A 15,282-nucleotide genomic window follows, 5' to 3' on the forward strand; every position below is an offset into this window, starting at 1 on the left:
TGGATTTTCATCATCATTATCTTCACCTCTTCATAGATGAAAAAATTATATATAAAATTGGAAGTAAAAATAAAAACAAAAAGAAGTCAGCATGCATTTATTATCGAAGTTTGCTACCCTGGATGTCTTCCATGGATCTCACAGCAGATGCTGGTGTTCTCTACCGATAGTGGCTGCTGCTCATGGCTGAAAAATACATGAAATCCTTAAATTATTGCAAATTTAAAACAGTGAACTGGTATTTTTAAATGATATATGGTAAGTCTTAACGCATACATTAAATTATTGAAAATTTTTAACAGCTGGCATTTAATTACTTTGAATGATATAAGCTGTGCTGATACCGTCAATTCATATTAGATTTTCTCGTTTGTCCTCTCCAGCTGTGAGAGAGAGAGAGAGAGAGACCAATCTTCCTCTTTCTTTCTTCCTTGGCTTTCTGGTTACTTTTTATTTACCCTTTTTTTTTTTTTTTGGGAAAAATAAAAAAATGGTTAATTTCTTAAGACATGAGACACCCATCCAAGAGTCCCGCACCCACTGATATTTCAGGTATATATATATATATATATATATATTTTTTTAGGTATATAATTTCCTTCTTTTTTTTTTTTTCTTTTTTTTTTTTTCAAGGAACTTGTAGATGTTGTGAAGAAAAAAAAAGGAGAATAAAAAAAAAAAAAGCTTCATAAAATTCTTTAAATTCTTAAACTTTCAACAACCATGGGTGACTCTGTAGTGTTCAGCATCCAAGTAGAAGTTTGTCTCTTCAAACACTCTCTAAGTTCATATTTTGCCATTTTTAAAGGATAAAAATCCATATAGGGGTCCAATTAAATTCCAATGGTGGGAAGTATATCTCATTTAAAAAAAAAAAAAAAAAAATTGGTTCAATTGCTATAAACATCTTTGAATCTTAAATCCCTTCCAAACCTGTTTAATTTTTATTTTATTATTTTTATATTGGTTCAGAAGCTGCGGACCAACATATTAACAGTCCTCCGGACCTCAGCTTAATTTTACGCATATCTATTTTTGGGACTTAAAAGTGGTGCTACAAAGCTAGTGAATTGCTATTCTCAAAACCTTTTGTAGCATCTTCTCTTAAAGCAGCTGATGAGATTCCTTGAATCCACAAAATCAACCAGATTCGCTTTACTTTTGATTTTGCTGTATTGTTTTTAATGGATATTTATGAATTAACTAAAAAGCAGCCTCATGGTACCTTTTTTTTTTTTTTTTTTTTTTTTTTTTTTTTTTATCATTGCAATGCTTTTAGCACCTCTTGAGTGATTGCAATATATTATCTGTGATTTGGGATTATGTTTATTTTTGGATGAGTGAATTTGATGCGTCTTTTTGTTTATGTTAATTAGGCCTGTGGAAGTGGAATCCAAGGTAGAGAGGACTGAAGAGGACGTCACAGATCAGGTTCTGAAAGGTTCTTTGCGACTGGGATCAAGTGAAGAAAAGAGATATCACGCTACATTTCAGACCCTTTTAGGCAAAGAGAAGAAGAAGGATTAGTCTCTGACCTATTAATTAATTATTAGCAGTTAAAACTAATCTATATAATTAATTGTAATACTTATATTATATGTATCTTATTATGCCCATTTGGAGGAGGGTCCTTTGTGGTTCAATACTCTTTTGCTTACTTTCTTAATATATTTGATGCTTATATGTTACACCACTACTTATCCATCCCTATATATACCAAACCAAAACCAATCAAAAATCTTTAACTCCCTTGAAAGGAGGTCAAACAGGGATCAAAACCAGTGAAATAAGCGATAGTTTTTCGTACTTGTAGTTAATTACAAAATCAAATTTCTATTTGGAAATAAGATAATTGAATATGCAATAATCCAAACCCTTGTAGAGTCCTTCCTACTCGGCAATTAAAACCATATAAAATCCAGCTTTGCGAGTTTCGAACCAAACCATTTTAAGGAGAATGGATGTGAAAGAGATAATGTTAAAGTTTTGACTAGTGGACTGGTTGATTTAGCAGCTGATAATGTTGCTTCCACAAAATCAAATGGGAATGGGTTATGTTGGGTAAATTTAGGGTATCCATCCAATGAACGTTTTGCACATTGTTCTCCTATGATGCAGAAACAAAAAAAGTTTGGAGAGGCAAATTTTGATCTTGCAAAGCCTCAGCCTGGAATTGAATGTCCCTGAAAATTAATCTGCTAAATTAGAAGTAATTTGGCCATCTAAGAATGAAATGTTAAGTCGTTTTTATCAACATAAAATATTTTGTAAGTATTCCCAGCAAAAATTATATATATATATATATATATATATTGAAGCATAGACGACATAATGGTAGGTTAAACTTGGGTTTTAGAGGTTAATTTGGATTCATTGTGAGGTGTCGATGAATTTAAAAATTTATAAGTTTAATTAAATTGGTTTTCTTTTCGTCAAAAGTGTTTGATATTAGAAGCATTGTTTTTGTTTGATTAGAATTTGAGTGGAATAAGTTGGCATGTAGATTTCACATTAATCATGACTTTTAATTGGTATTAAGATTGAATTTGTATTATTTTCTTTGCATGGTATTCTTTTGAATTAAATAGCGTCTAATTGATATTTTTGTTTCGCTTGTTATTTCGGTTGATTAATAAAAATATATGGGAAACCCATACATGATTGTAATTGGTTTTACTCAACTTAATTGGCTTGAGATTATTTTTTTATGTATGTTATACGGAACTAAATTAAACATTAATGTTTGCGGTTGGAAAAAAAAAAAAAAAGAATTCCTCTATAGAAGAATTAAAATTAAGTTCCAAATAAATTTAACAGTATTATATAAAAACCTAAAAAGAAAAATAAATATTTTGCAAATTATAAAAATATAGTCAATTCAAAATAGAAAAATAAAAATAAAAACAATCCAATAGATAGTTAATTGTTGTTTATTTTGTGATGAAATTCCATGTTCTCGATTCCTTTTTAGGATTTTTTTTTTCTTTTTATTTAATAGTTTACACTTTGCCGATATGTAGTTAATTATTCTGTGCCATAGAATTCCCAACGAGGAGGCTATTGATTATTATTATGTAGGCATATCAATCGGTGTCAGCTTTCTTTTCCTTGTTTTGTTGTTGGTTGCTGTGTACTGCGTCTCATGGATTGGATTTACGAAAGCCACCGCATCAGGAATTTTATGGCACAAAATAAAACCTAAGAAAAGCTTCAACAAAGTAATCATATTTAATTAAGGGTCTTATTCGACTCAACGAATACTACTGTTAAATGAGACAAAACACACACAAACACACAATCATCAACTACATATGCAAACCAAAGAAATTAAGGAGATTTATTCTAAAATTATACCAATCACTATTATTCACAATTAGGAGCAATATGCAAATAAGTGTAAATTAATCAATCTGGAACTCAAAATTATTAGATTTGTTGCATTAATTATATTGCAAATTTTATTATTATTATTTTTTAACAACTTTGCCTATAGTTATTTTATTTGGAGCTACTTTCTCGTCAAAGAGTTGGCTTGTGATTTGATTCAAGTTTTGCTTTGTGTATCTTCAGCTTTCATAAGATTCTGAATTGGATTGGATGATTACGCCTCGTGTTATTGGTCACAGTTTTTGGTAACAAAAGGCAACAGCATTAGCGAGAAAGTGATTCCAAATAAAACCTCCACAATGGACAAAGTTGCTCGGATTCACCAAAGAATTTTGAACTGGTGCACTAGCAGAAAACATAACTGAAACAGAGAATTATAAAAGGATAATCAAAAGGGAACTACATACCGCTATAAAGTAAAGTCTCATGCATAAAATTAAAAGTTTTAATCGCAAACAAGTTTTGGTTCAATTAAGGGCATAAAATTATATAAAGTCATGCATGAGAAAACACAGCAACTATATTTTAAAAAGACCATCAGAGATCGAAACATACGCTTACAATAATGTTGCATGGCCATGTCTTTCCCCCTCCAACATGCTATAGAAATTTGGAAGAACACTATTATAGATGTTGTGTGTATATATAGAAGAAGATGTAACGGAGTTAGTATTCCTATAGAACTCTTAATTTATGAGAAATACTTGCAGAGCTAGGTGTTCCAGTTATAATAGAAAACATACATTAAGAGTCCTACTACTTGCAGTAGAACAAACATAAATTAAGAGTTCTATTTACAATAGGGCATGTATGATTGAGGTTAAAAAAAACAAATTAAAAAAAAAAAACTGTATGTTTTTGGAATATCAAAAATTGGTTTTTGGAAAGTTTTAATTAGGTTATGTGCCCTGAGGTGTCTAATTATAAAATTAATTAGATTGTTAATTTGAATTTTAAAATGGATACGATTATATACTAAAAATATAAATATCAATACTTATTACTAATAGAGTGAATTAACAATGTTATGTACAACTTGTATATGTCTTTGATTTTTTTTAAAAAAAATACAACTAGACTCGTAATTACATGAGAATCCTAATTATCCTAATTACATAAGCGTTCAAATATATTGGAATACTCAAGTGTATAGTTTGGATGATTTCTTGCGGAAGAAGGATCAACCGGTCCAACAAAATTACGATTCTTTCCCTCCTTCAAGCCGCTTATTCCCTTTTTGTCCCTTATAGGCAAAACAGCACGTGAGTAACACTGCCATTGCTTAACAAGATTTTGGACCCCACGCCAGCCACCTCAGCACCACCCAAATTACCAGAAACGCCCTCAACCAGCACTGCATGATTTTAATTAGACATATTTATAAATTCATAATACTAAAGGTATTAAAAGATTCAATAAAAGTTATCAAATAAAACGATATTATTTTATTAATTTGAGTATGTAATTATATTTATTTTTTAAAAGAATTAATCATCTAAATTTAAATTATATATATATATATATATATTTATCAATAAAAGAAAATAATACATTATTTTTGTTATATTATTTGATATTTATCCGCAAGGTCTTAAATTAAATTGAGCCGGATAATTAGATAATTAGGGAGAACTTACACCGGCAAGCGTGGCCTCATATTTACTTCGTATCTTGCTGCAAATTCCGAGAAAGAACAAAAGATTCAACAGCTGTGATTTGAAACTTTGTTGAAATACATTCAAAACTTCCAACCTAACAAAAATACAACACCGTTTTATGATTTAAAATTAAATTGGTTTTCTCTTATGAAAAGTATTATTTATCCCATATTTTTTTTATTTTAAATAGTTATCATTAAAAAAAATTTAATAAATCATTTATATTAGAATTTTTAATATAAAAAACAGTTTTGACGCTTGATATATAATAAAAGATTAAATTTATTATTTATTTTGATATTATATTAATTTAATTCCACATAGTACAAATTCTCATACCATTGTATATATATGTATATATATAGTATAAAAGAAAAAGAAGCAAGGGGTCTAATGTGTAATTGGTACGACAGTCTAAATAAAATTTTCTCTTATTTATATTTTTTATTTTTTAAATTGGTGCAATAACAGAAATAATATAGGGAATTGTTTGAAAAAAATAAATAAATAAACAAGAAAGGATTTCTCCTTTTTTTTTTTTTTTTTTTTTTAATAACTTAATACAGAAAGTTGAGAGGGCAGTGCCAAATCAGGTACGGTATAGGTGGGTCGTTGGTCGTTGAAGCCATCACTGCAATGAGTCTCCAACTCATACAAAACCACAAAAAGCTCCACCAATCTGGTTTCATATCCAAAAATGGATTACTAGTCAACGGGGATTTCATCGTCGCCGTTGCCGCCTAATAGCGACTCCATATCACCGTCAACGACGACGTGTTTCAGTCATTTCAACGACGACTTGCTCCACAACATCATTTGCAAACTAACGGCCACTTCATTCGCTTCGGCGGCGTGCGTTAACAAGTCCTGGAACAAAATTTGCAACCGCGTTCTCTCTCTCCCCAAGCTCTCCTCCGCTCTCTCCCTCGACTCTTCTCACCATGTACTTTACTTTTCGCTATCCTAATCCCCAATCTGCGCTATGTTTGTTTCCTGAGAAAAGTATTAAAAACCTTGAGAATTTTGGATTTTGAGTGTTTTCTAAATCTTGGGTTTTTGTTGTTGCAACTTGATAGATTGCTGTGAGGGAGGTTCTCGATAAGGTTCTCGCTGAACCAATTCGTCCTCATTTTGTTATGGCCAATGTCGGAAGTGGGTATCCATTGTTTGAGGTTTTGAAACTTGTATGTCAAACAAATTCATACCATTTTATTTGCTTCACTTTTTTTGTTTTAAATAAAAAAGAAAAGAAAAAAGGAAAAATCAAATGCTGAAATTTTTGGTTTTGGTGTTGTTGTTTTTGGAAATGCAAGATATCTAAAAGATTAGGATCCAAGACACCAATCATTGTATCAACTGCTGGTTGTGGTATAATTGGAAGAGATGCTACTGCTGATAAATTCAAAGAGGTTCAAATCATGTTTGCTGTTCTGTTTTTGTTTTTTTTTAATCTTTTTTTTTTTTAAAAAAACTCTAGTAAATTGATTTCTTTGTGGCAAGAATATGAATCCAATGATTGATTCTTTAAGGTCAAGTGGTGGGACTTCCGTGGTTTTAATGATGAAGATGTGAACTATGGGATCGTTTTGACCGTTGGATATGTACCAGGACTCAAAGTTGATGCTGTCCCTCTGTTAAGATCCACAAAGGTGACAAACTGTTAGACAACTTTGGTTGGGTTGCAATGTTATTGTCTCTTAGACGCTCTGCTTGTTGAGTTCCTTGTGCATTTTCAACCATAAAGGAACTCTCACCGACTCGGTGATAACCCTCACTTTTATCTCAGGAACCTCAACATGAAATGGATTGCGAGTTTATCTCGGATATAAAGGACTACAAGTTCTCTATTTCAGGTTCCACATCCAGTCGGGATTATACTGTTTGGAGTAAGTTATTTGGTTTCTCAATCTTTCATTCTTGATTATTATTTAACCCTTGTTGCTTTGGCTAAGATGCGGCATGCATTATTAATGGTACAGGAAGGGCTCGTTGACATTGAAAGGATTATCACTGTGTTAGGTAAGTTTGCTATATTTCTATTTTTTTTATTTTTTTTATTTTTGCACTAAATGCATTATTATGATGTGGAATAAAAGGGGAAAAACAGAAAATAAAAAAGAACTTAATTCTCTATCTTGTGGTTGAGAAAGAGAAAAGGTGTGGAAATTCTAGTTCGACTCTTGAAGTATGAGGAAAAAAAAGTTATGTAGTAGACTCTTTACGGTATAGAAAGAAAGTTCTGTTGTTAGCTCATTCTTTTGTTTTCATTGCTCACTTCTCTTTTTTTTCTTGCAGATAATGCTATGCCTTCGGATACTGTCATTGTGGGTGATGTGAAAGGTCGTTTTTTATACATAAGTAGTGATGAGTCTAGAAATGTCTGTGGGAGTGCAAAATACTTGACTGATGCTGTTGCTCTTGTATTTGCAAAGGATAAAGAGAAGAGCTCTGGTGAATCTCTTTATTTGCTTCTCTATTGGCTCAGAAATTTACTTGTCTTTGTTTTATATTTTTTTTCTTTTTAAATAGCCTATTTATAATTCATTCTCAATGATATATATTTTTTTTTTTGGTAATGAATTTCCATAGGTAAAATTCAATTCAATGTTGGATTGTCAAATGGGGTATCAGCAGTAGGTCCAAAATACAAGGCAGTTCATGTAAGTGCCACCTAGATCGTTCTACAACGCTTTCTGCTAGAATTGAAGGACATCAAACAATCCTTGGTGGTCGGAGAATTCTGGATGATATCAATAGTGGAGTATGCTAGTAAAGAAGACTTGTTGACTATTCTTTATGTTGTTTCTGCTCTGATTCTTTTATGCTCAATTCACAGTGTAAGAATGTAATATTCAACTGCTTCTGTTGTTCCTTTTGGCCCTTCATATGTGACAGTTGAAAGATCATATTGATTTTCTTGATTTGTTACATTGGGATCAAAAAACCGGGGAAATGCTCTGTAGGGTCTGAGAAGCCAAGATTGATATCATCCTTGGAATTCCATGCTGTTTTAGGGTAATATATTGTACTAACTCAATTCCTCCTGATAATTTCAAAATAGCCTCAACTACTTTTGATATGAAGTTCTGTGACCATGGCCAAAAGCATTGATAACCTTGCAAAAAACAAATTTCAGTGCTCTTTTACATCAGTTTTAATAAACTGTGGAACTTAGAACTTCATGGTAAACTAAATAAATAATTATCCACAATTTTTTTTAATGAACAGGCAGACCTAAAATCCTTTGTAGTTTAACCACTTTCAAGTCTCAGCTGCAGTAAATTGAGATCTGAGTTAATGTCACTGATTAGGCCTGTGATTGATAAAAGATATATCTTTGTCGCTTCTGCAAATAAATTTCTTTGTCCAACTGAACACCTTGCTGAACATTAACATTTTCTTTGATTAACATGTTTTCTTCTGGACAACAATTGTAATAACATGTGGAAAAAATTGATGTTCATCGTATGCCAGTTCTTGTTGCATTCAACTGTTACAATTTAACATTAATGATTTTTTTTTTTCTTCTTTTTCTACAGAGTAAATGACAAGTACCTTTTTGTCGATGGTGATGGCCTCAGATCTGGCAATGACTTCCAATTCTACCATTTTGATCCTGATACTGCACTCTCATCGTGTAGTAACTATTCTTTAAACCTGAAAAGGTTGAAGTTTGATAAAACATGTTTAAAATTTTAAGTAACTGATTATGCTGTTAATACTCCCAGTAGGGAAGTTTTTGGAGGTTTTATCTTCTCTTACCAACACCGTCGACGTATCAAATTTGAGCTCTCTACATTTGCAAACAACTTTCGTGGCATTCCATTGGCAGGAGTATTTTGCCAAGGAGAAATTGGACGTGGCTCAATTAGCTTGGGAAAGGAAGGTCAGAGAGAAAGGGATGGCCAATACTGCCTGCATGTACACGGCGCTGTTTGTTTAGTGATGTCATATGCTCCAGCACGATTGGAGTTTTAAATGTTTTTCACCATTTCTCTCTTGCAAGATTGGTGGAGCATAGGTAGAGATAAAAACATATGGGATTGTATTTTTACCTGTTTGTTTCTCACTTTTTCTATAAAGGGTGTCGCTGTGAATTTATTAATTTGTAGCTGCATTGAACATGAACAATGAATGTGATGTGTCTTTAAATATGCAAGTTGTTGTTAAAGCTTGCATTTTTCATTATAAACTTCTGCTAGTTAACTCTCTGAGTTGCAACTTGTTCCCTCTCTTTGTTAGAAAGAAGCATAGAGGAAATAAATATATATATATATATATATATATAGAGAGAGAGAGAGAGAGAAAGAGAGTGTGTGTGCTGGTGATAACACTAGTGATGATGAACATTTAATGGTGATGACAAAGAAGCAAGGAGGACAGAAATCAAAAGGAAGCAAGTATTTGAAAGCCATAATTACACTACTTTCCAAAAGTCTACATCCTTGAGGACTATTTAATAGAATTTTGTTTATTTGGAAGAAATTGATGCATTAAAAAGCAAATTGAACATAAAAATTAAACAGATTTTGTTATCTGGAAACAAAAGTGAAAAAGAAAACACAATATAACAGGTTTTTCCATGTACGCAAATACAGAAAAACAGACTAGGCAGCTTAATAAGGGAAAAAGAGGTCGTGATATTGGCACGGCTCAATCAAATCAAAGGACTCAACTCTTGAGAGATTTGATTTGATTGAGCCATTCCAACATCCCCACCACAGTCTTTAGCAAAACAAGAAGATATTCTTAAATGAAATAAAAAAAGGAAAAAAAAAAAAAAAAGTATGAACCAATACATTCACCACTATAATACCTGTCTTTCCATCTGTTTTCTTTCTCTCTGATTGCTTATTAGGAGGAAATTTGAAGCAAACAAAAGAGAGAATATATATGAATAGTTGGATTTGGAGGTGTTATTATGAGGTATGAACTGGGGTGTTGGGTTTGTAAGGGAAGGAAGAAGATAAAAATAATAGAAGGTCTAACAAAGACTTTAGAGATGGTTGAGATGTCAATATCTTGGGCTTCACCTATAGGAAGTATATATAATATTTTTTAAAAAAAAAATCTCCAATAAGGTCTTCTACAATATACATAGTGGTTTATGACATTGCCACAATTGAGCAAGAATGTTCCTTATTACTAGTAATTTGCATTTTTCACTTCAAAAAATGCTTCTAATATTTTTGCCAATCAACTGCTCCTAAAAGAATCTGCTATCAAGCTTTTTAAGAAACCCAAACCAGAGCATTATTTCTAATGATCCTCCTAAATATGAAAAAGAATATATTATTGGTGTTGCTAGATGCAAAGTGACCTATACTTTATCCAAATTTAGGAGAGAATTGAAGTATATCTTACATAGTATGGGGCTGTGGTGCTCCTATAACAACAATACCCCGAAGTGATAATATATTTCTAAGTTAACTGTTGATCATTTTATGTTGGTGGTGCATACCAAGGAGGTTGTTGAAAAGTGTTTAGAAGCAGCACCATAATTACGGCTTTTTCAAACCTAACAACCAACACGGAAGCAAAATAATAAATTATGTAACAATTATATTTAGACTTTCCAAGTGGCGAGGTCTATTCCTAATGGTTCCTTCATTATCTCCACTAAAGACACAAAGAAAAATAAAGATTCTCTTAATCAAAGACTCTATATATAATACCTAATTTCCTGTCCTGTTTTTCTTGGCAATATAGTGCATATCTTGTATCAAGAACTTTTTAATATATTAGCACACTGAAAAACACTGAAATTGACCACAGTATGAGAAGGAAGAGCTTGTAAGTTTTTTGTCTTTTTTGTTTTCTTTTTTTTTCTTTTTGGTTGCCCTTTGAGATTTTCAAGCGCTTGGCTGCCCAAGTGTCCTCTCGAAACCCAATTCAGACCCATCTAAGAACATAGTTGGCTTATGATACAGAAGAGTTTCCACTAGAAATTATAAGAGAGAAGACTCTTTTGTAATAAGAAATTTATAAAAAGAAAAGTGGTAGGTTCCACAAGAAAGGGTAGGGTAAGATAGCTCTACTGGCTCTATTGAAGATATTTAGAATTCAGGTATAGTTGACTAGCATAATTAGCTTCAACCCTAAGAAAGAGAATGTGAAAAAAATAAAAAAAAAAATCAAATAATAAACTAAAAAAAGTTTAAACCTTTTCAAAAGCCAGCATAAATAGACATGAATTCTATATAACAGAGTGACGGTGCCAATAAAGGGCAAAGGGCGGTTATCTTCAACGAAGGCCCAATTTGTATAATTAATCATATATTAAACTTTAATTTTTCTTTTCCTTATATTATAAGTAAGAAAATGGGGAGGAGGATTTAAATCAATATGATATCATTCAACATAGAATTATTAGGTCTTTTGGAACCATCCATACAGAGATGACCACTAATATGTAGCCCAGATTTTGGATTCGATTAGAATTCCATATAAAAGATATGTCCCCCAATTTATCATATGTGAAAAAAATAAATAACATACAACAGAAACAGTTTGATAATGGATATCTAACCAAATATGTCGTACCCTTACCAAGTACTAATGAGAGGCCATTTGAACAAGTCCTAGTTATATGTTACCCTTACCAAGTACTAATGAGAGGCCATTTGAACAAGTCCTAGTTACCCCACTATCCATACAGATACTTAAATTGGGGCTCCAGATTCTCAACCTAAAGAAAATATGAAAAGAAAATAGTTTGGTGGATGGAATATCATTACAATTCTCACCAACCCTAGGAATCTATGATCTCAGTCCAAGTAAGGACTAAAAAGAAACCCATATTAGGTAATATGATTAGCTTACAGAATATCCAAGTTTGATTCAAGTTGGCAAGTGAAACCCTGACATGCCATCTTATTGGTCATTCAGAATAATGCTTACATAGATGAAAAATAAGTATGTTCAGTGCCATAAAGGTTCGAAATACACCAATCTTAAAAAGACGAAGACATTCAATAATACAAAAAGAAAAACACCAAAAGTTTCTCATCCTAATATCATTGTGAAGCAAGTTTTAAGTATAGCCAAACAAGATGAGCCTTGATCAGATAAAACGCCAAAACACAATTTCTTGACAGTTGCCTTTCAGCTACAGCCAAAACATATTCATAGTAATTCTTTCAATGGCCCGAAAATATCAAAATACAAGATAGAAAGAACTCAAAAAAAATTAAGGTATGTCTTGGTGCTGCTTATTTCGTTACAGGGAAGACCTCCAGCTAAAAAGATACAAAGTAAACATGAAAATGAGCTTATCAAATTGATACTCCCAAGGATTTCTTGAACTTTTCAACCTCCAAATATATTGTGGAGTATGGGAGGAACTCTGAGAAGTGTTCTTTGCTCAGATCATTTATTGCAACGGCTAGTTTCGGTATCTCTACAGTCTCTTCATGTGTAAGAGCTCGGACAAACCTTGCTGGATTTCCTGCCCAAAGTTCACCAGTTGGAATTCGCCTTCCTGGAGGAACCACAGATCCAGCTTCTAGGATAGAGTGGGTCTCAACTAACGAACCTTCCATGAGAATTGAGTGCTGCCCGATAATGCACTCTGGCTCAATTGTGCAGGACCGCAAGAGACTGTATGCACCAACTGTCACAAACCTCTCAATGGTTGTCTCTGCAGGAAGACCTGAGATAGGGTACATATACCATTCTCATAAGATGACAAGACCAAAACATAAATACAAATTTCTTATATTAATCCAGACCAAAATTTCTTATATCAACAATAACTACAAATTTGAAGAAATACTAACAATTTTTTTAGTTTCACTATTACATTGTGAATTTATATTTTCTTCTAGGAACCAAAGAATTGAAAGGATCATGTAATCGTGTTATTCAAATCCAATAAAGTGATTCACATGAGTTGGGACTAGGTCAACTTATTCAAAAAGTAAGAACCGTGCAAATTCAAAAAGTAACCAGCAAGCAATGTTTATGTGATAAAAAGTTCAAGAAATTCCAAGATCCAGCAAATGGACTCCAGCAATATATGGCTAAATTACAGTGGCCAAAAGCAAAACTAAAACCTAGATTCAATATAAACTACAACACAGAGGGTAGCAAAATGGCCATATTAGAGATGAGCATCTAAGAAAGAGTAAATTTAAGGCCGATCCTATAAAAGGATCTCCTTAGGCACATGAAAAATACATCAAAACATTAACATACCACAAATTGGTATTTCACAAAATCCAAAATGAGGCAATTATGTGGAGGATTCTAATACTATTAAATATTGTATCAATTTCAAGGAAGATGTATGAAAAAAAAAACCACACCTGAAAAATATGGTTTTGTGGGTATGAAATTTTATATATTTTTAGTTTAGGTATCAATATATTACTTAAGTATAATTGATTTTGATAAAATGTTATACATAATCAACTATCTATACTATATTTTATACTTTTGTTGGGTTTGTTCTTAGTTTTGTTTGAACATTTAACATGTCTAAAATTGATCATCTCTTTCAGTGTCAACTTGAATCAAGTTAGAATAACATTTGATTTTATCACTTCAATATATTTCAAAATGATCATTTATTTAAATTATCATTTATTTTTAACCTAATTTATATATGTTCCATTAGGTTACTTAACATGTTTCACATATTATTTGCTTTTCTTTTATGTTTTTGTTTCACACTTTATTTGCTTTTCTTTATGTTTTCGGTGATTTTATGATATGGAAATTCTGTTTGTTTGATTAATTAAGCATGAATAAATTCATATTTAATTTAGTTATTTTCCGTTAAATTACAATAAATTTTGTTAAGATAGATACAGAAAACTACTGATTATCTGATTATATATTTTAGAGTTACAGCTTTTTAATTCCTAATCTACTTATTGAATCAAAAGCTAGCAAAAATCTTTAAAAGTTTTGTGTTTATGTAACTACTGAGTGACATATGGATCACAGTGGGGAAGACCGTAAGACATATCATATTATCATTGCAATTTCAAGGTCATGGCTATAATTGAAGGATGCAAAAAACAAAGTTTCACACAAAATAAAAATGCATTATCAAAAATAATAATCAAGAGAGAGAATCCGAAACCCTAAGCTATCAAAGACATAAAAAATAATAACAATAATAATAATAATAATAACAAAATTAGAGAACCTACCTGTGGGAGAAGACCAAGCGGCATGAATGACACAGCGCTCCTGGACGTTAGAGCAAAAGCCAACGGTGATCTTGTTGAGATCGCCACGGAGAACCGAACCGGGCCAAACGGAAGCACCATCGCAGACGGTGACCTGACCGGCCAAGACGACGTTCGGCGCCACGTAGGCATCGACGGCCACCTTAGGGACCCACTGCCCCAGCGGAATTATCTTCCTCTGGCCTCGGTAGTCCCATCTCACCCGATCCTCCGACGGCCTTATGGCCTTCGCGGCTTCCGCCGAGAATCCGCGATGGAGGATGTTTTGTTGAGCTGAGAGTCCGTACGAGCCTAGAGCTTTCCTCGAGATGCGAGCCAGAGCCGCCATTAGAGAAGGAGATTCAGATACAGCCGGCTTTTGGAGTTCAGCTTCGACGGAGAGAGTGGAGGACTCGAAACGATGATGATGATGATGGTGGACAGTGAGAGAGGTCGCCAAGTTTGGGAGGGTCGAATTGTACGTGGGCCGTATCAAGCCCGCACCGATATTTCATTTGGACAAGTAAAGCCTGAAAATTATATGTGGGCCAGAACAGGCCTTCACCAGGTATTTCATATGGACCAGTATACATTTGGGTCCCTGAAGAATGTGTCCATTAGATTCAACCCAACCCGAAATGATATAAATGGTTTGCATGAGAATTAGACCTAAACGGAACGTTGTGCACCCCAAAAAAAATAAAATAAAATACAATAAAATAACCAACAAATCACGGTTAGAAAACCATAGAAGAACCAACTTTTTTTTTTTCTGTTTTTTTTTTTTTTTGGTGTCTTTATAAAAATAAGAAAAGGCCGAATATATATATAGATCCACGAATTATTATTATCTACCCAAAAAAAAAAAAAAAAGAATCCTCCACACATATTTGATTAATATGCAGTGATTTGTATGACTCATATCCTTAAAATATATATACAATTTATATCCAAACTTTAAAAAAAATGTACAAAATTTTTTGATCAAAAGATATTTAATATTTTTATCCCTATAACTAGAATTTATATTTTTATCAATATAAATAAAGATACTCAACCGT

The 15,282-nt window shown here is 32.4% G+C and overlaps 1 protein-coding gene and 1 pseudogene across 1 annotated transcript; one reads left to right on the top strand and one right to left on the bottom strand.

Moving 5' to 3' along the window:
• Nucleotides 1–4,288: 4,288 nt before the first annotated feature.
• LOC107417990 (F-box/LRR-repeat protein At5g63520-like) lies at nt 4,289–9,243 on the top strand (annotated as a pseudogene).
• A 2,792-nt stretch (nt 9,244–12,035) lies between these two features.
• Nucleotides 12,036–14,682, bottom strand: LOC107418005 (gamma carbonic anhydrase-like 2, mitochondrial). The gene is made up of 2 exons (XM_016026667.4): nt 14,204–14,682; nt 12,036–12,696 (listed from the first exon to the last, which is right to left on the bottom strand). Exons 1-2 carry the CDS (start codon nt 14,568–14,570, stop codon nt 12,320–12,322), a joined length of 744 nt encoding a protein of 247 aa, XP_015882153.3. The 5' UTR covers nt 14,571–14,682; the 3' UTR covers nt 12,036–12,319.
• Between the last annotated feature and the right edge of the window lie 600 nt (nt 14,683–15,282).

Source organism: Ziziphus jujuba, chromosome 2 (assembly GCF_031755915.1).
Source record: "Ziziphus jujuba cultivar Dongzao chromosome 2, ASM3175591v1".
NCBI classification, from domain to species: Eukaryota; Viridiplantae; Streptophyta; class Magnoliopsida; order Rosales; family Rhamnaceae; genus Ziziphus; species Ziziphus jujuba.